The sequence below is a fragment of the Callithrix jacchus genome, chromosome 2 (assembly GCF_049354715.1).
Source record: "Callithrix jacchus isolate 240 chromosome 2, calJac240_pri, whole genome shotgun sequence".
NCBI classification, from domain to species: Eukaryota; Metazoa; Chordata; class Mammalia; order Primates; family Cebidae; genus Callithrix; species Callithrix jacchus.
In genome coordinates, this window is record NC_133503.1 from 188,483,078 (window position 1) to 188,509,604 (window position 26,527).

General features: G+C 46.2%; 1 protein-coding gene and 1 long non-coding RNA gene across 2 annotated transcripts in view; one reads left to right on the forward strand and one right to left on the reverse strand.

The window, feature by feature from the left end:
• Positions 1 to 7,919: 7,919 nt before the first annotated feature.
• LOC128931398 (uncharacterized) lies at positions 7,920 to 11,590 on the reverse strand. Its single transcript, XR_008479750.2, has 2 exons — positions 9,897 to 11,590; positions 7,920 to 9,770 (listed from the first exon to the last, which is right to left on the reverse strand). It is a non-coding gene; the product is annotated as an uncharacterized LOC128931398 (long non-coding RNA).
• A 158-nt stretch (positions 11,591 to 11,748) lies between these two features.
• RETREG1 (reticulophagy regulator 1) overlaps positions 11,749 to 26,527 on the forward strand; it is a 146,880-nt gene continuing 132,101 nt past the window's right edge. The window contains exon 1 of the mRNA XM_035291752.3: positions 11,749 to 12,113. Coding sequence (XP_035147643.1) covers positions 11,803 to 12,113 — 311 coding nt within the window. The 5' untranslated portion in view covers positions 11,749 to 11,802. The remainder of the gene's footprint in view (positions 12,114 to 26,527) is intronic.

A 26,527-nucleotide genomic window follows, 5' to 3' on the forward strand; every position in this document is an offset into this window, starting at 1 on the left:
TTGGGAGGCTGAGGAGGGCGGATCACAAGGTCAGGAGTTTAAGACCAGCCTGACCAACACAGTGAAACCCAGTCTCCACTAAAACTACAAACATTAGCCAAGCATGGTGGTGGGTGCCTGTAATCCCAGCTACTCAGGAGGCTGAGGAGGGAGAATTGCTTGAACCTGGGAGTCGGAGGTTGCAGTGAGCCGAGATCATGCCATTGGGTGAGAGAGTGAGACTCCAGCTCAAAAAAAAAAAGAAAAAAAAAGCAAGAAGTAAACACAATCCTCAATGGTCTGAGTTTGGGACTTCACTGTGGAGGCTGGGACTCTCACCCATTGGAGTGGCAGGGGAGGCAGAAGGAAAGATTCCCTTGCCAGTCAACTTGATTGTACCCCAGGCATCTGGCTGCTAGCGCCTTCTTGGAGTAGGCAGATTTTTATATAGAAAGAAGATGGAAATTGTCCACTTGGATGTTATTAAAACATGCACCTGTGACCCAATTCTTCAGAAAGCTACCTGTGGACATTTTACATAAAATCAGCTTTTGAAGATTTTCTACTGAAGAATTAAGGACAAAAATGCTTTTGGAGCTTTGTCCATCAAACGACGAGTTTCCAACAGAAAGTTACTTGGTTCATGACCCCTGGAGAACTGGCCCCTGTAGCTATTTCCTCTGAACAGAGCTCTTTGTAGAGAGCTGTGGTTAAGCCACCCATGAATGAGACTGGTTTCTCTTTCTGGCTTTGTACACTGCAGAGAATTGTTCTGAAATTTGATGATACAAGTTTGGTATCAGTTGCAACAGTTTTTCCATGTAGCCCAGGTCTTCTCAAGAGAAAGTCATTATAAAATGCCTGTGTTCAGGATCCAGATTCTTACGGAGATACTCTCCCCCTGGGTCTCAACTGCAGTTATTCCAAGTAATTCCTACAGCAGTCTTAAGAGTTAAGTATTCTTTTAAAGACAAGGAAACCAAGACTCAGAGAAACTGTCACATAACACAACGTCACAGGCTACTATGCATTGTCGAATCTAAGATGCTAAGATTTTAAAGTACATTCTATTTCCAGGTATGTTAAAAGTGAAAAAAATATGGGTATGCCTTAGAATCAGTGAAATACAGTGGCTAGTGATAGATCTAGAGTCAAATTCAGATCCTCCTAAGAAACTCCAGCTTTTCCCACTTGGTCAAGGGTTCATGCAAGAAGAGCAAGCTGAGCTGCAGATAGGAGACCTGGGCTTCCAGGAGGTTGAAAAGACAACGAGAAATAGCATAGTGTGAACACAAGCGTGGACATGAAGTTTTGCTTCGAGTGCGAACTCAGAGATGAGCTAGTCTGATGATAGCTGAGTATTCATGTTTGGGAGCAGTGAGAAATGTAGCTTTCAGAAAGAGCTTGACCGGATGAACCAGCTCTGGAAGGCAGCTGGCAATTTCTTTAGGCATAGCAGTTCTAGGAAATTGGGCACTGTTGGAAGCACTTGGGGGTAGATGCTACAGGTTGAAAGCCCAGTTTTAAAGGAGAGGTACAGGGAGGATTGGAAGAAGAGCTATGAGGCTGCCATAGTCAGATGGGCAATAGGCACTGGAGCTTGAACAGGGATGGCAGACCTGAGACTACAGAAAAAGGGCTAGATGAGGTAAGAATGCTTCAGAGGAGGAGTTCTCAGCAACTGTTGACAGGTTGGCGATGAACAGGGTGCCCATATTTCTTATCCAAACCCAGACACCTCTGAGAAAGAAAGTGAAGCCCTATTAATAACCATGCCAGCAGGCAGGCATCAGCCAGCATTGTCTTGGGCAAACTTGACATACAGTTACTGCAGATAAGAGAATGAAGGAGAGAACAGAACCAAAACAGCTCCAGTGTTTCTTGTTTGGGGGACTTTGGGTTACTGTAGTTTACAGAGCAGTTGCAAATGCTACCTCTTGTGCAAGGACAGTCTCTGTGATTTCCTCCATCCTCTCCAAAAGAAGCTGTGCGGAATCAAACAGCCCACGTGGTATGGGTGAAGAACCAGGCTTTAGTGGGGGAAACTTGGAAGCCAAGGTTGGAAGGAGAAGGCATCCAATACTCCTCTTAACCACACAGAGGGGTGTGTGCCACAGCCAGGATGGTCTCAGCGACCTCTGGGTGGACATGCCTGGGAAGGAGCCCTCTCCTCCAAGTCTCTCTTCACCTTAGATGAGGTAAAGGCTGACAGATGGCAATGCAAAGGCATGCTTTTTGCCTTTGTAACTAATCAGTAACCTGCGAGGTTTTATAAACAGCCTTTCCCCTACAGTCTTTTCTCCCAGTGGGTCGCATTATTCATTGATAATCATTGCTTGAATCAATTATTTTTATTTTATTTTTGAGACAGAGTCTCACCCTGTCACCTAGGCTGGAGTGCAATGGTGGGATCTCGGCTCACTGCAACCTCTGCCGCCCAGGTTCAAACAATTCTCCTGTCTCAGCCTCCCAAGTAGCTGTGGTTATAGGCAACCACCACCACGCCCAGCTCATTTTTGTATTTTTAGTAGAGATGGGGTTCACCTTGTTGGCCAGGATGATCTCAAACTCCTGACCTCATGATCCACCCAACTTGGCCTCCCAAAGTGCTGGGATTATAGGTGTGAGCCACCATGCCTCGCCTGCTTGAGTCAGTTACAAGATGGTGCTTTCCTAAATCTAAAATTTAGCCTACTTATACAGAGAGGTGTGTACCACAGCCAGGATGTTCTTGGAGCCCCTGGGTGGATGTGCCTGGGAAGGAGTCCCTCTCCTCCAACTCTCTGCCACCTCTCTTCATTATAGGACAAGAGCAAGAACCACCTTGTCAGTGGGAGAACAGTCTACAGGTACATTTGATGCTGGTAGAGTGCAGAAGGTATGGGGAAATCCAGCCGTCCAGTATTCGGAGACTCTGAAGCTGGTTTTGGAAGGAGACACATCAAGCCTGTAGGACCCTGGGTTTAAGTGTATCTCTTCTCCCTGGAGAAAGAAGAAAGGCCTTCAGTCCCTTCCAGGACCTTGTCCAGGCAACCCAGAGTGAGCTCCCATGGGCCTTTTTTGGGATAGTTCAGTTGTGACACAAAAGTACTTCCTTTAGGGCAGGGAAGGGGCAGAAGTGAGGGTAAAAATAGGGAAGTGTGATATTGTGATATAATAGAATGTATTTGGTCATCCTCCCTGGCTTCTAGCACAGAGCTTTGAAAACCCTTGGAAGAGTTTATTATGAGAAGAGCATAGTTTATTATTCTTAATAAGTCCCTTTCAACCATACTTGAGTTTACACTCACGAGATGATTCTTCCTTGGTCCCTAGATGTTTCATGATGGGGGCTGCTGGCCAGAGGAACTGACCATGTGATTATAGGGTGGAACATTCAGTCCCATCCCCAGGCCTCCTGGGGAAAAGAGAGGGGCCCGAGGTTTTAAAAGTCACCCACAGCCAAAGATTTAGTCAACTGCGCCTATATAATGAAACCTCCATAAAAACCCCTAAATGAAGAGATGTAAGGAGCCTGTGGGAGAGTGAACAAATGCATCCACGTGCCCAGAGGCTGGCATGCTCCAACTCCCCAGTGGGGCTGGCGCGCCCACGTTCAGGACCCTTCTGGACCTTGCCCTACGTACCTCTTCATCTGCATGCGCATTCATATTCTTTATCATTTCCTTTGTAATAAACTAGCAACAGTAAGTAAACTGTTTTCCCTGAGTTCTGTGAGTTGTTCTAGCAAAGTATGAAACTTGAATTGAACCAAGAGCGGTAGCTCATGCCTATAACCTCAGCACTTTGGTAGGCTGAGGGGGAGGATTGCTGGAGCCCAGAAATTCATGACCAGCCTGGACAACATAGGGAGGCACTGTCTCTAGAAGAAAGAAAAGTTTAGCCAGGTGTGGTGGAGCACAGCTACTCTGTGTTCCAGCTGGGTATGATCCCAGCTACTCTCTGGAGGCTGAGATGGGAGGATCACTTGAGCCTGGGAGGTGGTGGCTGCAGTGAGCCATGATTCCTGCCTTGGTGACAGAGTGAGACACCCTCTGCCTCTGTGTGTGTGTGTGTGTGTGTGTGTGTATGTATGTATATATATATATATATAAACTTGAAGGGGGAGTCATGGAAACCTCCGATTTATAGCCAGTCAGTCAGAAGTGTGGGAGGTCCAGGACTTGTGATTGGCATTTGAAGTGGGGTAGTCTTGTGGGGCTGAGCCCTTAACCCATGATCTGCTGGGTTAGATCAGGTAGTTAATGTCAGAATTGAACTGATACCCAGCTGGTATGTAGACAATGAGAGAGTTGGTTATTGGTGTGGGAAAGTCCACATACCCGGTGCCAGAAGTATTGGGAGTAAAAACAGTTCAGACTGTCAATGGAAAACCTTATTACAGGTTTAGTTTTAAGATCTTAATTGACTTTATTTGTAATTCCAGAATCCAGCAAACTTCATCTGATAAAATAGAGTAAGTGTTCCAGTGGGCTGAATAGAGAGGGTGGTTTCATATGGAGAAGGGCTGAAGAAAGCAGGGACAAAACCCAAAAAGCAGATTGGTCATTTCAAAGATACTTTCTTGCAAGGTGGATATGGGGAACAGAACAGCAGAGAAATAACTGATTGGTTAATATCAGGTCACTTTCTCTTGGAAGGGAGAGAATAGAGGAAACTCCATCACAATGCAGACTGAAACTGGCCTGTTTGGGAAATTTGTGTTTCTCTTTTGACTGCTCTGGAGGTCAGCTGACAACTCAGGTTTGGCAATGTGGAACCTCAGCATGAGTGACTTCATTCTGATTTTTGGTCTGGTCTGTTGGGGCCTAGTGTAGGAGCTTAGTCCAAACAGTAGCCTCCTGGCTGGTCTGAAGGTAGTGTGTTATCTCAATTAATTGTTTGCAGTCAGTTACAGATCAAACTCCTTGTCCTTCTCTTTTTGTCCTTCTCACTACTGCACTCACGACGACAACAAAACGGCCTCCTATAACTTTTTTTTTTTTTTTTTTTTTTTGAGAAGGAGTCTTGCTCTGTTGCTCAGGCTGGAGTGCTGTGGTATGATCATGGCTCACTGCAGCCTTGACCTCCCTGGCTCAAGTGATCCTCTTACCTCAGCCTCCCAAGTAGCTGAAACTACAGGCACATATTTTTTGTAGAGATGGGGTTTCACCAAGTGATCTGCCCACCTCCTGAAGTGTTGGGATTACAGGTGTGAGCCACTGCACCTGGCCATCCTCCAATTAATTTTTATTTAGGGAGAAGTAGAGAGAACATCCCTTTTCAGTGAATTAACCTGCAAGCAAATATACTGAACTGTGAACTATAATAAGTAGAGCCATATTTCTTGGATGGTTCAGAAGACATTTGGGCTTCACAACTTATGGGTCCCCAGGAATACCACTGGCTGTGCAGCAAGCACCTGACTGTACCAAGCATGTATAACCGAAGTGGGCATGTGTGACATGGTCTGACTGCAGGGCCTGCAGCCATTTTCTCAGCCTCGAGGGTTGCCAGATTTTGTGCATGATTTCTAATGAACTAAAATTAGTAACAGGTGACAAGCCAAATATACCCTTGGAAGGGTTGTTTGTGGGATGTCACCTTCATAGCTATTTCATTGCATTCCACTAATCTAATTTTAGCATGGAAGACATCCCCTTGAGACTGGAGGCCTGATTTGGATACCTGGATTTAGAGAGAATCACAACACAGTTTTGCTTCAAGGATGGAAGTCAGGCTGGAGTTCCTGGGACCTCAGGACACTGTTGCTTTGATTCAATCACTTCCTTGGTAAAAAGAAAGAATAACAACAAAGAAACCCACAAACTCCAGGAACTCTCTACTACTCAAAGGATTTTGTCTAAAATTGTTACTGATACTTACAAGTTTATTTGATTTGATCCGTTTATCCAAAAGTCTTATCAAAAGTGCTATGCCCCATGCAGCTGCACGGACCTAGCCAGCGCCTCTGACTGCTTCTTGGTCATGCCGTCTGCCAAGTTCTCCTACAGACCATTCCGTCTGCCAGGATCTGTCTCATTCAGGATGCCTGCTGGTCTCTGAGGTGCAGAGCCCTGTACCCAACAACCTTACTGACATCTCCAGAGATATCCAAATGCAGATCCATTTCCAAAAATGAAACCTGCCAGTCTCCCTTTCAAACTGGCTTCTCCTCCTCCCTCATCCTGGAGAATGACAAGGGAAAAGTCCCTTAGTGCCTTCCCTCTGTCAGGCTTTATGCCATCCATGATCCAGAGATATTTTTCTGAAACACAGGCTAGCTCCTTCTGTCTCCTGCTGCAAGCCCACCCATGGCTCCCTGTTGCTCTCAGGACAAAGCAGAAGCTTCTAGCATCACAAGGAGGAGGCCCAATGTGACTGGTCTCCTGCTCCTTCCACCCCATCCTCCAGCTTACATCTCCTCCAGGTTTCCTCTGAAGGCCACACTGGCTCCTCTCCCGCTTCCAGACCGTGCACCTCATGCTTCCCTATTCCCTTTGCCTAGCACCTTCTTTAGGGTCATTATCCATTGTCTATGCCTAAGCATCATGAGAGAAATAAGCAGTCCTGTTCATCTCACCAGAATCCCACCATCAGCCTTTCATGAATGTCTGATGACCAGTGAGTGAAGAAATGAAGAAATAATGAATGAATACACAGGTACAACAATGCAGAACCAGGACCATCAAAGGGAGTGCGGGGAAGAGGCTGCAGACAAGGACACAGCAGTGCTTTGTCTGCTGGTTCGGATTCCTGTTGGGAAGGAGTTGGAAGTTAGTGTCCTGCAGCCACCCTTGTGAATCACAGGAGTGCGTGTGTTTATGCATGTACCTGTGGACAGACAGGTAGGCCTCCTTGGGGGATATACTCATGTTGTCATGTGACCTCCGTACTTTTCAATTAACCATTTTGAAGCCTTAAAAAAAAAAAAAAAAACCTTTTTTTTTTTTTTTTTTGAGACAGTTTCCCTATCGTCTCCCAGGCTGGAGTGCAGTGATGCCATCTCAGCTCACTTGTAACCTCTGCCTCCTGGGTTCAAGTGATTTTCCTGCTTCAGTCTCCTCCAGAGTAGCTAGGATTACAGGTGCCTGCCACCACACCCGGCTAATTTTTTTTTTTTTTTTTGTATTTTTAGTAGAGGTGGGGTTTCACCATGTTGGCCAGGCTGGTCTCAAACTCCTGACCTCAGGTGATCCATCTGCCTTGGCCTCCCAAAGTATGAGGATTACTTACAGGTGTGAGCCATGACACTTGGCAAAAAAAACAAAACAAAACAAAACTACTTCTTTTAGGTATTAGGGAGCAATACCCTAGCTGTTATGTGGGTGGCCCACACCTTTCTGGTAAGCACATCCCTTACCAAATGCTTGTTAAACACAGACTATCCTAGTTTGAATATTTCAGTTTGTATATGCACAATAGACATTCAACGTAAGCAGAAATAGTGAACTCCTTCTGTGAAGCAGGCACTGGGCTGGGCCTTGGAAGCTGGGTTAAAGACCCAGGAAATGACCTTCCTTCCTTCCCAATTGCTCTGTGGCTGCTGGTGCTGAGCGATACTCCTACTTATCTGTGCTTAGAGTTAACTGTCCAGGCTTTCTTAGTGACAAGAAAATTATGGAAATTTGTCTGGGCGCAGTCTGGCCTCCCAGCACCTTGGGAGGCCAAGGCGGGCAAATAACAAGGTCAGGAGTTCAAGACCAGCCTGGCCGATATGGTGAAACTCTGACTCTACTAAAAAAAAGAAAAACAACAACAACAACAAAAAAAAATTAGCCAGGTGTAGTGGTGGGTGCCTGTAGTCCCAGCTACTCGGGAGGTTGAGGCAGGAGAATTGCTGGAACCTGGGAGGTAGAGGTTGCAGTGAGCCGAGATTGTGTTACTGTGCTCCATCCCTCCCCACCAAAAAAAGAAAATTATGGAAATTTAGAAATAAGGAAGAGAGGATATAGCAAGGAGAGGAGGGTAGAATTGCTTTAATAAAATTATCAACACACAAAAATTTCTATCTGCAGTCTAGTAAACAATACAATGCGTACACAAGTGTATTAGTTCATTGACATGCTGCTATGAAGAAATACTTGAGAATAGGTAATTTATAAAGAAAAGAGGTTTAACTGACTCACAGTTCTGCATGGCTAGGGAAGTCCCAGGAAACTTACAATCATGGTGGAAAACACACCTTTGCAGAGTGGCAGGAGCGAGGATGAGTGCTGAGGGGAGAAGCCCCTTATAAAACCATCAGATCTCGTGAGAACTTGCTATCACGAGAACAGTATGGGAGAAACCCCCATGCCCATGATTCAATTATCTCCACCTGGTCCCACCCTTGACACCTGGGATGATTACAATTCAGGGTAAGACCTGGGTAGAGACACAGCCAAACCATATCAAAGAGCCTCCTTTGGTTTAACCAACCATGGACCTACTGTAGGATTCTAATATATAATATTTTGGGGAAAAGAAATTTCCCCAAAATATTATGACTGGGGCATTTCCCCATCATTCTAAGTCTTAGCTTGATGTTGCCTGAGGAGACTTCCTCCAGTGGGAATCAATTATTCATTGTTTTTCTCTCCTATTACAAGCTTTCCACATACTCTAAGATGAGAGATGAGTGAGTTGGCCTCTGTTAGAGCTCTTATGTGTATCTGGACTTTCTTTACTGGAGCTGTCTCATTTTCTAAACTAAGATTCAGTGGCTATGACTGTTCTGGTTTTTTTTTTTGAGACAGAGTTTCACTCTTGTTACCCAGGCTGGAGTGCAATGGGGCGATCTCGGCTCACCGCAACCTCTGCCTCCTGGGTTCAGGCAATTCTCCTGCCTCAGCCTCCTGAGTAGCTGGGATTACAGGCATGCGCCACCGTGCCCAGCTAATTTTTTGTATTTTTAGTAGAGACGGGGTTTTACCATGTTGACCAGGATGGTCTCGATCTCTTGACCTCGTGATCCACCCACCTCGGCCTCCCAAAGTGCTGGGATTACAGGCTTGAGCCACCGCTCCCGGCCTTGTTTTTTTTTTTTTTTTAATTCTCAGATGAATTTCTAGTTTCCTTGTTTTTCTCAGATATGGATTGTCAAATCATCTAGCTCATTGCTGTTAATCATTCTGTTCCTAATATATAGCAATATAAAATTCAGGAGAGAATCTTACACAGTAAGCTTACCTGCAGGAGTTCAAGAATATGGCATGTTCTTAAAACTAGGGGACAAGATTGATTTCAACCACTGTTAGCATTATGCTTCCGTCATCTTAGCCCTGAATAAAGTACTCAAGCATCACAAAGATAATTAGACAAACAACGAACAGGCAACAGCAACAAAAACCCACCCAGCAGCACCATTTGCATGTCTATGCCAGTGTCCGCTTTTGTCACACAAGTCGTCAGTAAGTGTTACAGGTCGGAGGTGAAAAGGACAGATTAGCCCAGCCTTTTATGCAAATCAGTTTGCGTAGCATTTCCTCCCTAGTAATTTTGAGAGGGAGACAAAGAGAGAGGGAGAATCTTCTTTACAACACATGGCTGTGTGTAAAGAGGTTTATTATTAAACAGAGATAATAAATATGTGTTGGAAATCACACACAGCAACTGGAGCTTAGCTTTTATGTGTCTTGGTTGCCAGCAGTTTTTACTACTTCAGCAGTTCCTGACAACAATAATTAGAATTCAGGGGAAGCAGGAGGAAGGTGATGAATCTTGCAGACCTGTTTCTGGTAGCTCATCAACACTGCTCTGGGCAATGGGGACGCCTGGTTCTTCCTCTCGCCTGCCCCATGTTCTCCACACTGGCTTTGGCACACATCCGTCTAGCAACAGATTTTAGAATAGCAAACCTGGGGCTGTATCAAGTGCCAAACAAAGGCCAAAGGACACAATAAAAGCATTTATCTTTCAAAAACTTTTCTACTAGTGCCAAGAGGGAGGATACGCACCTGGAAAAAAAATTTTTTTTTTGAGTTTGAGTCTTGCTCTGTTGCCCAGGCTGGAGTGCAATGGCGTGATAACTGCAACCTCTCCCTCTGGGTTCAAGCGATTCTCCTGCCTCAGCCTCTTGAGTAGCTGGGACTACAGGTACCTACCACCATGCCTGGCTAATTTTTGTATTTTTAGTAAAGACAGGGTTTCTCCACATTGACCAGGCTGGTCTTGAACTCCTGACCTTGTGATCTGCCTGCCTCGGTCTCCAAAGTGCTAGGATTACAGGTGTGAGCCACCGCTCCCGGCCAAGATCGTCTGTCTTATATGGATGAAACCTGAGTTGTTTACATGTTGTTTTTTCCTTGCCACCCAGGCCACTTTCCATCGGGTTGTCCTAAGAAGGGAAATTGGAAATGCCAGATGCTCTTAATTGGCCCCTCATCAGACTGTAAGCTTCCTGTGGGTGGAAGCTGTATCCACAGAGCTTAGCGATGCTTTGTGTACTCGGTAGGTGTTTAGTAAGCCTTTGCGTGGACTCTGGGAATATACCCCCTTTGAAGTACAACATACACACAGTAAAGTGCAGACACCTGCAGTGAATGTACCGATCAATGGATTCCACATGTGTCTACACAGAGGTTTACAATGGCCATCCAGAGGCATTACAGAACTTTTCCCCAGAGGCTCCCTTGACACAAGGGAATTTCATTGCCCTCCCTTCCATCCTGTGCAGGAAGGCTGGTTGCCAATAAAGGGATCTGAGATGCCCTGATTCATCTACAGATAGAATCCTTTGGATGAAGGGCATGTCATAGAGTAAAAGCAAGACCAGGAAGATTAAAGAAGACAAAAATTTAAAAATGCAAATAGTGAAAAGTAAGCATAACCAATGAACTGTGTTCCTCTCTCTCTCTGCACTCACGCAGAAGCACTGGGGCCAAAAAGATGGGGCATGGGAGGTCTCAGGATGGATGCCCTGCCACCCCACCACTGACTGCCCTGATGTCTGCCCGTGACGCGGAGGCCAAGTAGCTCTAAAATCACTGGCTTCAAAGCAGGCCAGACCTTGCTTGACGTGTGCAAAGGTTCAGTCTCTTGCTTGCCAGCTCCCCGAAAGCACGACCAACGTGCACTTCTGAGTCAGATCACCTGGCCACACAGAGGGAGGGGAGAGGGGGAGAGAAAGAGGGGGAGTGGCGGAAAGAGAGAAACAGCGAGAGACAGAGAAGAGAGAGAGGAAGCACCTTCCCCCACCGCTGCTGCTTGGCGTTTCCTCCCGTGTCAAACCAGAGGGCCCCAAATTGACCCCAGATGTTTTCTCTTCCTTTCTCAATCCAACATTTATACCAGCACGTTATTCCTAGGGTGCCCAAGACCTCTGCTATGGCTGTGCTGCTGTCCTTGCAAAGGTGCTGGGGATGGCCGGGGTGGGAGATGCCCCGGGGGCTGAAATCCGCTGCCAGAGGAAGGGGCGCCCCATACCACCCTCAGTGGCTGCTGGTTGGGCGACCGGTGACCCTGGCTTGAGAAAGTGAAAATGTCCAATCTATTTTGCCCTTAGCCTTGGCTTCCTTTCGGATCCGGCACCAAGCCGCGGTCCTCCAGTCCGCCCTCCCCGCCGCTGCAAGAGAAAAGAAGGTCGTTTTCCTCGGGTCCCCGACGAGGCCCTGGAGGAGCCCAGAGCCCCCAGTGGACACCGCCCAGCTTCGGGCCCCGCCCCAGCGCGAACTCGGCCGCACCCACTTCCCCCGGCGGCGCCCCCCTCCGCGGCCTGTGACGTCACAAGGCACCCGGCCGCCTGCGCCCCGCGGTGCGCGCCCGGCTCCGGGACCTGCGGCCGCCGCCCCGCCCTCGGCGCCCACACCCAGGCGCGCCCCCGCGCGCGCCCTGCACGGTCCCCGCCTGGAAGCGCCGCCGAAGATGGCGAGCCCGGCGCCCCCGGAGCACGCCGAGGAGGGATGCCCGGCTCCCGCCGCGGAAGAGGAGGCGCCGCCGCCACCCCGGGCGCCCCCAGCAGAGCGGCCGCCGCAGGAGGAGGAAGCGCAGGAGGCTGGGGCGACGGAGGGCGCGGGGCTGCAGGTGGAGGAGGCCGCGGGCCGGGCGGCTGCCGCGGTGACTTGGCTGCTCGGGGAGCCAGTGCTGTGGCTGGGCTGCCGCGCGGACGAGCTGTTGAGCTGGAAGAGGCCGCTGCGGAGCCTGCTCAGCTTCGTCGCTGCCAACCTGCTGTTCTGGTGAGAGCTTGGGCAGGGTGGGGGCGCTCAGGAGGGCAGGTGACCTTGGGGCGCCCGGGGCCCCGGGGACCCAGTGCAGCGGAAGCCCACGGGACAAAACACTTGTCAGCGCTGCCGCACTTTCTCGGCCACCTGTCTCGAACAGGTAGACAGACACTCGCTGCAACTTTCCTCCGGACGCACGTCCCTGTGCGTAGTTGTCGTCCTCCGTGTGCAGATCCAGCCTCAGAGCCAGGTGGTCGGCCGGCCCGCGGGCACCTGCACCTGCAGGTGTTCCCATCGTGCTTGAAAACTTCGCCCCCGCTTCCTAAAACTCTCAGGTCTTGACCTCTTCACCCAAGCTTGCCGAAACAAACGTGCTTGAGCGTGCCTTGGTTCTGGCGGCCCCAGCAGGCATATCTGGACCGGATTAGGCACACGTTCAAAACGGTGCCGCGCTCATCAGTCACCTGATATGGGCCCTGAATGATTTGTTTCTCCTTCCCCTGAAGGGTTAGGTTTACTGTGTTTACTCCCCGATGAGAAGACGGGAGGCAAACAAGCAGGTGGAGTACGCCCAGCACCCACCCCTGGGTGTGCACAGTGTGGAACGCAGGCATATTTTTAGGCGAAGTACAGGGAGAACAGACGGGGATGCTCAGCCTCTGAGCAACAGGTTCCTATCTCCAAAAAGCTCTCTTCACCAGGGAGGCCAGGAGAGTGGCTCCTTCGTTAAGAGTGCTGTCCTGTTATCCGTTACCACGCTACTAAGGGTGGAGAAAAGCCTTCTTTGTTTGCTAAGTGTCCTCATAACAAACATGACCCACACAGGGCAGAATAAGCAGAGCTCCCTTAACAGGTGCCTTGTTACAGGGCAGAGATTTCTTAACCTTAAAGTTGAGAAATAAATAAATTGCGCAAAATACACAGCCTGTCATTTTCTAGGTTAACTTGAGCAAGGCGATCATTGTCCTGCAGATCTGTGCTAGGCCTTTTCTTACTGTTGCTAGTTTCCTGTGTCTCTTTCCAGATAGTGCATGTTTCAGCAAATATACCGTATTCTATGCAAATTGCGGAATACCATACGAGCTCTTCCTTTTCTTGGTATTTCTTGGTGATTGCTTCCTTGTTCTTTTTCAGCTGCTTCAGAATTCTATTGTAAGGATGTCTCAAGTTACTTAACCTGTCTCCTACTGAGACACTGATGTTTCCAAGCTTTCGCTGTTTCAGTGTTACAGCTAACGACCCTGTACATGCATCATTTTGCATACATGCAAGTATTCTGGATAACTTCCCAGAAGTGGAATTGCTGGGTCAGAGGGCGTGTGCACTTGTAATTTGGTGGATATCACCATATTGCACTTCCTTAGGGTTCTAACAATTTATACTTCCATCAGCAATGTGTGTGACTGCCTGCCTGCTTTGGTATACCCTTGCCAAGAATATTTTTATGAACTTTTTGATCCTGCAAATCTGATGGGTGAAAACGACTATCCCCAAATGATTTTATTTTGCAATTCTCTGTGATTGAGCATTTCATCTGATGTTTAAGATGCAGTTACCTTTTATCTGCATCGTTTACAAATAACATTTGTCTATTTATTCAAGTAGGCCATTGTTCTTTATTATTTATAGGAGCCATTTTTATAGTAAAGATTTTAGCCTAATTTATGTAACATGAATTGAACATTTTTTTCTATGATGTTTTCTTTAATGACACCTATTGAAAATCATGTTTTTGCATAAAATAATTGGAAGGCATATTTGGTATTATTCAGGGGTGTTGTCTTCCATCTATTTTATTTATGACTGTTGGAGAGGACACATTGGCCAGGCATTCAACCTAGATAGAGCCTTCTCCTTATCTGTTTTATTTCATCTCCTGTTTGAGGCATCTGCATTCCATGCATATATTTTCTTTGACAAAAATGACTGTCCTGTTCTTTAAATTCAGAAATACTTGTTGCTTTTCCATTATAGTCCATTGAATTTATGACCCATTTATTAATGTCATTAAAATTTAGTTTTTTTCCCCTTTTATTTGTTGCTCTGGGATTAAAATAGTTTTAAGGACATTGCATTTTCTTTAAATGAGGTATTTCTTCTCAAATGATCTTAAATTATGTGATTCTCTTATGATCTTAAATTATGTGTCTTAGGAACTCTAAAGCACTGTATTTTCTATGAGAAAAACAACAAAAAACTCAATTTTAAAACTATGGGGAAGCCAACCAAATCTGTCTTAAGCAATGGAATGTTGTGTTCACTTTAATTGATTTCATTTCATTTTTGTGGAAATAAACTTCTAAGCCTATATTTTTGAATGATTTAGCACCTGGCGTTAGCAGTGGGTTTTAGGATTTTGAATTTGACTCGAAAGCTTCAACATTTGCCCATTTTCTGTAAGATTTTGGGCAAGAATTGTGACATAGCCATAGCTAATGAGTATATCTCAAAGTTGCATGAATTAGGTGTGAAAGTTCAGGAAAGGAGAATTCATTTTGACATGGTTTTGGGGAACAGTGGTATTGTGGATGGAAGAGATTGCGGGGTTCTTCATTAAGGAGATCATGACTGAACCAGACCTCAGTGGATGGGAATGATTTGAGAGAGCTAATCTGGATCATGATCCACAGCATCCCAACCCTGAGGAATAAAATGAACACAGCAGCGTCTTGAAGGTGTACCTGATGTTTCACCCACAACGCAGTACACAGATGCAGCAGCAGCCTGGGTTGGTAGAAAAGGTAGTGGGAGATAAGGTCGGCTAGGTGGTTTGTGGGGGCAGTTGTTGCCTCCGTTGCTATGTTGTGTGTTTGACTTTGTTTCTTTCTGTAGGCAACAGGGACCAAAAAAATACCTCATAGCAGTGTCCACAAATGTTTTAATGGATAAGTACATTGTGGTCCATTTATTTATTATGAATTGTGATACCATAGAATGATGAAAATACAGCTTTGGCAACAACATGGATGAATTTTACAAATGTAATTTTGGGTAAAAGATGCACAAAATAACATATGCTGAATGATTCAATTAAGAAGTTTTAAATGGTGCAGAAGCAGAACAGGTTGATTAGGGATCCGCACATAGGAAATTAAAAAACTACAAAGAAAATGAAAGACATTCTTGAATCAGTTACATGCAGGCACACACACACATACGCATTCTTATCTATGGTATATTTTATGAAAAATACCAAAAAATGATATTCACTGAGAACTCAGAGGAGTCGGGTAAAATACAGGCCACATAGAGTGCCTGTCTCAAAAAGCGGGGTTTCCACAACTGAAACAGATCGGGCAACAGTCCAATAGTTCTGTAGTGATGAGGGGCCTCAGATGTTGTCTTACTCATGTCACCAATGAAGAACATGTTTCTAGAGTTTTTCCTTCATTTAAAATTTTATTTATTTCAAAATTAACTAACCTAGGCTTATAGTTCAGATGTTTAAATGTACAAAAGGGTAAACATTTTGAAATCCTCTTTCCACGCCTGTCCCTGTCTACGCAGTTTCCTCTCAGAAGCAACCGATGTTATACTTGTAAACATATCCTGAAATAGAATGAGCCCAGTGTAATAGAAAATGTCGGGTTTATTTTTGTTTTTAAAGGATTAACTTTTTGTGGTTTACCACCAATAAAACGCACATGCTGTAAGTATACAGTCAAATGTATTCTGTATGCCTGTGTAACCACAGTGGCAGTGGAGATCTAGAATATTTCATCACCTGTAAAGACTTCTTTGCACCTCTGTCCTATCAGCACCTACCCCTGGGGACTGATCTGCTTCTGTCACTGCTGCCTAGGTTGGACTTCCCTAAAGTTTCATATAAATGATGTTATTTAGTGATGTCTTTTGTTTTTTTGAGATGGAGTCTTGTTCTGTCACCCAGGCCAGAGTGCAGTGGTGTGATCTCGGCTCACTGCAACCTCTGCCTTCCAGGTTCTAGCGATTCTCCTGCCTCAGCCTCCTGAGTAGCTGGGATTACAGGCACACATCACCATACCTGGCTAATTTTTGTATTTTTAATGGAGATGGGGTTTCACCGCGTTGACCAGGCTGGTTGCAAACTCCTGACCTCAAGTGATCCGCCCACCTCAGCCTCCCAAAGTTCGTGATATCTTTTGTATCTGGCTTTGCTTACTCAGCGTAGTTTCATGGTTCATCTGTGCTGTGCGTATCAGTGATTTGCTGCTTCGTATTGCTGGGTAGTGCACCACCTTGAGGCTGTTCCACATTTGTTTATCCGTTTGCTAGTCGATGTTCCTTCAGGTAATATTCACGTTTGACTATTATGAATAAAGCTATTGGAAAACATCAGGTAGAAATCTGTGTGGGAAGTGTCTGTTTTTGGTGAGGAAGTGGTAAGCCCTGATGGTTGCCTTGGATCGGCACCGAAAGGAGTAAAAGGTCCATCTCCTTAGTCTTGCTGGTTGTCGTATTGAAATTTAATGGCTTACAATGCAGCTCTTCTTTTGGGCATGTTACCGCTGCAGCCTACAAAGCTTCTCTGGTGTGATTTAGTTTTGAACCACTGGTTGGAGACCATGGCCTTTAGAAAAGTCCATGCATAGGCCTTTTTCTTTAGTGCCTGTGGTGATGAATGATGACAGCATTCCCTTCTATTGGTATAAATAATAAAACTATAAGAAAGTGATTTGCCTGAGTGACCACACACGGGCACACCTGGCAGGAGACCTTCGGCACTCTGACTTTTCAGGCTGGGCACCTGGTGGTCCCGAACGCCAGCAGGTCCCACCGATGGTCTTTGGAGCACTGTCTGACATGTTGTTTTAGAAGGTTGCAGGGTTCAACCTCCCACTTGATGGGAGGTTGGCCCTTCTCCGCCAGCATGAACGGAGTGCTCCAGCTGGCGTTAGAGCCATGCCTCAAAAAGTGAGGTCCTGGGCCAGCAGCATCCACATCACCAGTGTCACCTGGAGTTGCAAAAGCATGGGCCTCCTCCACACTCACTGAACAGGAATCTCTGCAGGTAGGTCCAAAACATGTGGGCTTTCTCAAGCTCTGCAGGTGGAACCTCTATGTTTGAGCACTTTCTGAAATCGTGAGCTATCTTCTCCATGAGGCAGCATTTCCATTGCTGGACGACTCTCACTAGTCAATGTTTTCCTTACATTAAGGCCATCTCTTGATTGTCTCCGAAGCTGCCCAGGAGGTGGACCCCTCCCCAGGACCATCCTTTGTCTGTATCAAAATCCATTCTCTTCTTGGTTCCTGCCAAGTCTTCTCTTCCCTGGTTGAGAAATCCTGGCCTCCTCCACTCACTGTTGTGCTGTCTGGTTTGCAGAGGCTTCTGGCCGGGCTTCAGTTCATCTGTATTCTGCCTGGAATGCAGCATTCCGGAGGTGGTCTGACCGCTGCATACTCTCTCTCTTCCTTCTGGACGGTGTCCTTCTGGTGTCACAGCCTGAGATAGAATTCTTTACTCCAGTTGACAGTAACTCCCTTTTACAGACGCTACTATCGCTGGTTGTTAGACTCTTACAAATAAGTAAATATATATCATTTAGTGCTTTGTCAAAGTATGGCTATCTGGATAGTTATATGCAGTTCCAGTCTGTCAGACTTTACTTAAGTTATGATAAAGGGTGTTCACGTGTAGCATCGTATTTAAACCCTGCAGGAATACAGTGAGGTGTGTGTTGTTTCCATTTTACAAAGAGGAAACAAGAGGCCCAGAAAAGTTAACACCAAAGATGACATTGACCTGTACTGTTCAAAGAATGCTTGCAGTGAGACATAGTCTACCTTTGCGCTGCCAGTTATGGTAGCCAGTAGCTTCTTGTGGCTGTTGAGCATGTGAAATGTGGCTAGTGGCACTTGGAATATCATTTTACTTTTATTTAAGTGTAAGTTTAAATAGCTACACATGACTAGTGGCTGCTTTGTTAGCACCATCTTAGATAATAGTGCTGAAGCTGGGTAATGAAGCAGCATCCATTTTCCCTAAATTCACTGATTTTTCTACTCCATCTCTCTAAAGAACAACAGGAGGCTGGGTGTGGTGGCTCCCCCAGCACTTTGGGAGGCCGAGGCAGGGAGATCACCTGAGGTGGGGAGTTCAAGACCAGCCTGGACAACATGGAGAAACTCCGTCCCTACTAAAAATACAAAATTAGCCAGGGATGGTGGCACATGCCTGTAGTCCCAGCTACTTGGGAGGCTGAGGCAGAAGAATCACTTGAACCCAAGGGGCGGAAGTTGCAGTGAGCGGAGCGCCACCGTACTCCAGCCTGGGCAACAAGGGCAACAAGAGCGAAACTCCATCTGAAAGACAAAACAAACCAAAACAGTAGGAGACCACTAGGGCTTACTGTTTTCAATATTACAGAATTACACTTAGTGATTTTGGTGCAGAGTGAAAAAAATTATATTGTGAGAGGGTTGCTTCTGCATAAATGGGAGGAATCTTTTTAGACTGTCAGCCAGCCTGGTCCAAGTTCTTTGCCTTATCTTTGTCCTGTCTGGGTAGCCAGTACCTGTGAATGAGTGTCTGCTCCCCGCCCAGTGTGGTGCTGGGTCCAGGGGGTATACAGAAGCCCAATGCCTGAACCTACCTCCCAGAGCCTACCCACTGGTTTAGGAGTCAGAGCTGAGTCGGTGAATTGATCGAGAGAGTACGTCACAGTTCTGAATTGCATGTCATGGTCTCCGGGGCTGTACAGTTGAGGACAAAGTGGGAATCAGGGAGGTTTGGAATAGTTGACGCAAGCCTTGTGAGATTTATTGTATAAGCCTGGAAGGAAAGGCGTAATTTAAAAAGTGAGGTTAATGGTGAGGGATTTCCGCGTAGGACAACTCAGGAACAAATGGGAGATGAGCCCTGGATGTTTTGAGATTGGGAGGACTCTCCTGACTCACACTGAGGGTCTGTTTTGGGGATGGAGAATTAATCTTGAGTTGCTGGATCCGCATGAGGTCTAAAACATTGTAGATGTTAAAAAAGGTTTGGTGAAATGAGCTGGACTAGAGGATATTCCCCTGTGATGAATAAGGTGGGCCTATTTAAAGGCAGTGAGAGTGGGCCAGGCGTGGTGGCTCACAGTTGTAATCTCAGCACTTTGGGAGGCCGAGGCAGGCAGATCATTTGAGGTCAGGAGTTCAAGACCAGCCTGGCCAACATGGTGAAACCTCATCTCTACTAAAAGAGATGGTGGCATGTGCCCGTAATCCCAGTTACTTGGGAGGCTGAGGCAAGAGAATCGCTTGAATCTGGGAGGCGGAGGTTGCAGTGAGTTGAGATCATGCCATTGCACTCCAGCTTGGGCGACAGCGAGATTTGGTTTTGAACCCACGGTTGGAGACCATGGCCATTTAGAAAAGTCCATGCATAGGCCTTTTGCCTTAGTGCCTGTGGCATTGCACCAAGTTCCTCGCATTACCTTCCGTTGGTATAAATAGTAAAACTGTAGGAAAGTGAAAAGAAAAAAAAAAAATAAAGACAGTGAGAGTGGAGTGGAGGGGAGATTTATGTGCTTGCTGGGGGAGTACCCAGAGGTGAGGCTGCAGATTGAAAGGGTGGGGCCAGGTTTTGAAGAGGTTACTATTGGACTATACTAAGGAATTTGGATGACATCAAATAAGCAGTCCCCTTCTATCACCCCAGTAGTAATAGCATCTTATTCCTCCCTTTCTTTCAGCACCTCCATTTAAATATGCAACAAGTATTTCTTTCTTTCCTTTTTTCTTTTTAAATTGAGACAGAGTCTCACTCTGTCTTCCAGGCTGCAGTGCAGTGGCACTATCTCGGCTCACTGCAACTTCCGTCTCCTGGGTTCAGGTGATTCTCCTGCCTTAGCCTCCGGAGTAGCTGGGATTACAGGCACCAGCCACCATGCCCAGCTAATTTTTGTATTTATAGTAGAGACAGGGTTTTACCATGTTGGCCAGGCTTATCTTGGACTCCTGACCTCAGGTGATCCACCCGCCTTGGCCAGCTGAACCACCACGCCTGGCCAAAATATGCAACAAATATTTCTTGAGTGTGTACTACATGCAGATATTGTTCTAGGTGCAAGGGATTAACAGGGGACAAACAGATAAGGTCCCTATTCTCCCAGAGCTTGTATTCTAGTAGTGAAAGTGGTGGAAAAAAGACGATCAACATAGGTACAAAATGCTAGAAGGAGCTGGACGTTATGAAGAGAACTAAAGCAAGGACAAGGGACAGAGAGTGACAGAAGTTACTACTTTGTTGAGTGGTCATCATTGGCTTTTCAGGAAGTGGCCTTAGCAGACACCTGAAGAGCAAGGTGATGATGCAAGCAGGTAACTCTGGAGTGGAGTGTTCCAGGCAGAGGGAAGGCACGTACAAAAGCCCTGGGTGGGAGTGGGCTTGCGGGGTTTGCAGGGCAGCAGGGAGGCCATTGTGGCTGGGGCTGGGTGAGCAAGGGGGAAGCGGTGTTTGTTCAGCTCGGAACTTCATGCTACAACTGTGCCAGAGGCTGCCCGTCAGCTTTCTACCAGCCCCTCTGGATGAATTAGGGGAGCAAGAGCCCAGGACCAGGCACCAGCTAGGACACCATTGCAGGAGCATGTGGTGGCGCAGAGAGGCTGAGCCAAGGTAGTGGGGGTGTGGAAGAGGAGATGGGTTTGGGGTGACTCTGGAGATAAAATCGGGAGGACAGAGTGATTTGGTGGGTAGGGGTAGAGAAAGGCAGGGAAATGACTTAGGCTATGGGCTAGATGAGGAGCACCTGGTAGTGACCTTAACCAATGAATGGGTGGCTGAGGTTGCAGCAGGCTGGGCTTGCCAAGGTTTGGGGATGTTGCATTGGACGTACCTGTAGCTCACCAGGTGAATTATCCACGTGTCACTACAGTGTTAGACACAGACTGAGTCAGGGTGCAGGTTGAGTTTGAAGTATGGAGTTGCATGTGTTAGAGTTTAGTTTTAGCAGCCTTGGGAGCATGTGAAATTTCTTGGAGAACGCTGGGGGAGAGTGTTGGGGAGATTGAATTACCGAGGTGGGTGACCAGAAAGAGCACCTTGAGAGAGAGAGAGAGTGGTAGCATGGCGGAGTCCCAAGAGCAGCCAGGGTGGCGATCACAAATGCCATCCAGTACTTGACTTACAATTACTCCTTGCTGGCCTTAGCTGAAGCGGTTTCTACAGGGGCCTGGTGGACTCAAATCACACCCCAAGGGGAGGAGACTCTCCTCCTTTCTCCGTGGCACCACCTCCTCGCTGCAGCATTGTGGCTCAGTGGAGGACCCAGCTATCAACTCTCTATTTCTGGGCCCCTCTGTGATTTGGTTCTCAGGCTGGCTCCCAACTTGGCCAACAGGAATTCAAGTAGTTTAGGAAATCTTTTCTGTCTGCCATGGTCTGAATATTTGTGTCCCCTTAATTTTCGTATGTTGAGACCTTCTCCCCAGTGCATTAATTTTAAGAGGTGGAGCCTTTAGGAGGCTATTAGATCATGAATGGGGAGTCCTCATAAGTGGCATTAGTGCCCTTATAAAAGGAGCCAGAGGTAGCCCCATGTGAGGACACAGAAGAAGGTGCCATCTGCAAAGCAGAGAGTGAGCCCTTACCAGATGCCAAGCCTACTGTGCCTTGATCTTGAACTTCCCAACCCCTAGAATTGTAAGACATGAATTTCTGTTATGTATAAGCTACCTAGTTAATGGTATTTTTGCTACAGCAATCCAAGTGGACTAAGTACCCTCTCTCTAATGCTTGGCCTTCACCCCCATGAGATACCTTATTCTGAATGTCAGAAGCTGCATTTCACCAGTGTTTCTATTTTCATTCCCGCTGTAGAATCTTAACACCCCACTCCCTCCCATTCTCGGTGCATCCTCGAGATGCCTGGGTGGGTATTCCAAAGGACACTGGAATTTGTGGGGAAAGGGGCAATGGAGAGGCAAGGTTGATGATATGGTGGGGGGACCAAAGGGGCTGGGTGAGGACACCTTTTCTTCTGATTCCTGGGGACCCTGTGCACCTGTAGTCAAAGCGGCAAGGAGTCGCATACGTTGTCTGGTTTCTCTCTGAAGGAGGATGGTAATCTGCTGCAGCTGAGGAGGTTAAGGCAGGACAAGGCACCTGCAGAGGCCGGCTGTAAGCTTTAGTGGGGAAGCACAAATGTCTGGGGGAAAATGCTAGATTATACTTTTTTTTTTGGTTTTATTTATGCTTGGCCATTTCTTCAGTGCAGACATTTTGTATCGGGTTCCTGTATATTCATCTTTGTCTGCATTGACCGTTTTTTTCCAAGGTGCATTTTTAATGGAGTAGTACTAGTTTTAGTATTAAAGTCACCCCATACTATATTCGTTTAACGATAAATATGTTATGGGAAATTTCCCATTTGCTAAATATAAAATGAGTCCAAGATATCCACGTGTCATTTCGAATATGCTTTTAGAAGCATGCAGCTGTGAAGTGTTTTCAAAGATTTTGCCAATTGATTCAGTGTAATGTTCTTTGTTTGCTGCTGATTCCAGTCTTTGGAAAGACTCATTTTTGTCTCAGGGATGAAAAAGGCAATACCTAAATGAAGACACATTGAGTGAGGTGTGGCTACCTCCACGCTCCTGAGTAAACCTAGAACTGGGAGAAAGAGCATGAGCCACCCGTGGGAGGCTGGTGTCCCATCTCTTCCTAGACACTCACCGGACCTTTCTTTATTTTTATTTATTTTTTATTGGATTTTAGGTTTTGGGGTACATGAGCAGAGCATGCAAGACAGTTGCGTAGGTACACACATGGCAGTGTGCTTTGCTTCCCTTCTCCCCTTCATCCACATTTGGCATTTCTCCCCAGGCTATCCCTCCCCACCTCCCCCTCCCACTGGCCCTCCCCTTTTCCCCCCAATAGACCTCAGTGTTTAGTACTCCCCTTTCTGTGTCCATGTGTTCTCATTTTTCATCACCCGCCTATGAGTGAGAATATGCGGTGTTTCATTTTCTGTTCTTGTGTCAGTTTGCTGAGGATGATGTTCTCCAGATTCATCCATGTCCCTACAAACGACACAAACTCATCCTTTCTGATTGCTGCATAATATTCCATGGTGTATATGTGGCACATTTTTCCAATCCAGTCTATTATCAATGGGCATTTGGGTTGACTCCAGGTCTTTGCTATTGTAAACAGTGCTGCAATGAACATTCGTGTACATGTGTCCTTATAGTAGAACGATTTATAGTCTTTTGGATATATACCCAGTAATGGGATTGCTGGGTCAAATGGAATTTCTATTTCTAAGGCCTTGAGGAAAGATGAACTCAGATGGCAGAGGGAGCTCTCCTGAGTTTGGGCCACGTGCACTTTCTGGGTTTCTAGATAAACCACTGTGGCTATCGTGTAATGAGCCATTCTTCTTTTGATGATTTTGTGGCACACTTTCTGTGGCCTTGCATAATTTCCTGCATTTCTGCAGTGATTCTTGATAATGGCAGTCACCATTTATGGGGCTCCTGCTTTGCTGGGCACTTAGCGGAGTTTCCTTATTTAATTCTCACACCATACAGCAGGTATCATTGCTCCATTTGGCAGAGGGGATATTGGGGCTCAAGGCATTTAAGTCACTTGTCCCAAGGTAATGGTATTTGGCAGAATGGGGATACCAGCCAGGTTTCTGCTTTCCCTGCCAATAAGCTAGACTGCAAGGGGAGGTTACAGGATACAATCAGAGCGTAATTCAATTTGACTTCTTCCCTCTGCTTCTCAAAGACAGACAATTTCTTACTCAGATCAAAACATCAGCTTTCACTTGCAGAGTTTGCTATCTCCATTTGCTTTGCATAAAAAGGTTAATTTATTTTTCCAAGTAAAATTTTGGCACCAACTCTGGCTTCACCCCGTAGAGGATTCCACCCCACCACCTTTGTTTTCCATTTTCGGCATTGATTACCAAAGCAGGGTGTGTATTTCTGTGAGTTATCATGTGGCCCAATTTTATCATATTTCAGTTCCCTTTTGTGTATGCTCTTTTGACCCAGGGCGGGTGGCACTTTCCCTAACAGGTAAGATGTCATGTAGGCTCTGGCCTGTTCTTAGCTGATTGTACCACTTTGTGGTGTAGAGAGTTGCATGAGATAGGTGACTTGGGATGCGAGTCCAGGTGAATTTAGAGTTTGGGGACTGACATGTTGTGCTGAAGGAGTGCGTCTGCCACTCTGAGGGTGGGGTTGGGCTGGGGGGTGGGTGGGCATGGCGCCATTATGGAGGGAGCACAGGGGAGCTCACACCTGCCTGTGCCTGTTCTCGCCCACTCTGTAAAGCTGCGTGCTCTGTGGGCAGCCCCTCTCCCACCAGGACTGTAACTCCTGCATCTCTGTTCCTTGCTGTGTCCCTTCCTTGCTGTCATTAGCCCCACCTGCCAACTCTTCGGTGAGGTTGTCCCCAGCCTAGACTCCATCTAGATCTTGCTTGTTAATTTCAGTTTCAGATCTGCAAGTATTCTTCAGAGAATGTGGTGCAACTGGAAGGTATTTGTTTATTTTTCTCTGTGTTTGTTTTTCTAATTCTTCAAACCTTGTTAAAACTCTTTTAAGTATCCCTTGGGTCAAAGAAGAAAGTTAAAACTGCAATTACAGAATATGTAGGAAATGATACAGAGAATACCATGTATGAAAATCAGTCTCTCCCTTACACACACATACGTCTTTAATATCAATCAATTCCACTGGGTTTTTAATGAAAATGCAACAGTTTCTTTCCAGTCCTGTTTCTAGGAGCAACTGTTATTTGTTATGCTCTTGGCTCTATACAGACTTTTCTAAGTAAAATTCTTAAAATGCTGGTTTTTGATTCAGCAATCTAAGACATTAATTTTCTCCTGGTACCCCAGTTCACATAAACTCTTCTCATCCCCCTTCCACTGTAATGATATCACAAGTTTTGGTGAGAGCATTATGACTCTGTAAGTATTGTTTCATATGAACTGAGTATCACGTTTACCTTTCCTGTTCAACGTTATTTTGCTGTTACTCTCAGAGTTCTCAGCCTTCTCCCAGTTCCCGTCATTCTGTTCTGGTCTTCTCTGATGCCCCACTGGGCTTGCTGTCCACCCAGCACACTCCATCATCATCCTTTTCCTTTTCTCCTCAGTCAGAGCCCCTGATACTAGACCCTTGCTTAAAACAGGGGCTCAGGACAAAGTCAACATCCTGAATGGGGAGGCCCCCCTTTCTTCCTCTTGAGAATATTCATGAGAGTGTAAGGTTTTCTTCACCCTTGTCCCGAGTTCTTGATTTCTGTTCATTTCTTCTCTGTTCCTGAAGCCTTCCTTGGGGCACTCCTCTGTATGGGGAGAGCACATTCTCTCACTTGGAGAGAGTACCAAGGAAATACATGTTTTGAGAACTTGTATGCAGAAAACATCTTTATCCCATCCTTGCTGTGGATTTCTCATCTGGCTTCGTTTAGAGTTCTGGGTTGGAAAGAATTGCCCTTAGAAATTGGAAACATTGCCTCCTGGTCTCCTCTCTCGCTTCTACCATTGCACTTGAGCTGGCGAAAGAACTGCCAGTGCCTGATCTCTTATAGATGACCTGGGTTTTCTCCCTGGAAGATTCTGGGGTTTTCTCTTGATTATTGATATTTGATATTTCAAATTGATAGGTCTCTGTTGATCCTTTTTTCATTTATTGTTCTAGGTTTTATGAATAGTCTCAGCTGGGAACTTTTGTGTTTGAAAAAAAATTTCTTCAAGTCTTTTACATTTAAAATTTTAAAATTCTTTCTTTAAAAACAAAGTTTTCTTCAGTTTTTAAAAAATTATTTCCTGGCCGGGTGCAGTAGCTCATGCCTGTAATCTCAGCACTTTGGGAGGCCGAGGCGGGTAGATCACTTGAGGTCAGCAATTCAAGACCAGCCTGGCCAACATGGTGAAACCCTGCTTCTACTAAAAATACAAAAATTAACTGGGCATGCTGGTGCATGCCTGTAATCCTAGCTACTTGGGAGGCTGAGGCAGGAAAATCACTTGAACCTGGCGGGTGGAGGGTGCAGTGAACCAAGATTGAGCCATTGCACTCCAGCTTGGGTGACAGAGCACGACTCCATCTCAAAAAAAAAACCAAAAAACCCCACAAAACTCCTCCTCTTTGTTTTGTTTGCTGTTCTCTTCTTTCTTTTTAAATTTTGTTTAAAATTTAAAAGGAAAGGCCGTAGTGCAGTGAGGAGATCATAGCTTAAGCGATACTCCCACCTCCGCCTCCCGAGTAGCTGGGACTGCAGGTACACGCTACCATGCATGGCCAAGTTTTTAAAATTTTTGTTGAGGTGGGACCTTGCTGTGTTGACCAGGTTGGTCTGTAACTCCTGGCCTCAAGCAGTCCTCTGGCCTTCGCCTCCTGAGTCACTGGGCTTACAGACGTGAGCCGCCACACCCAGCCTGTTTTTTCTTTCTGGAAACCTTACTGGTCAAATCTTGGACTTCTTGGTTTGCTCCTGATTT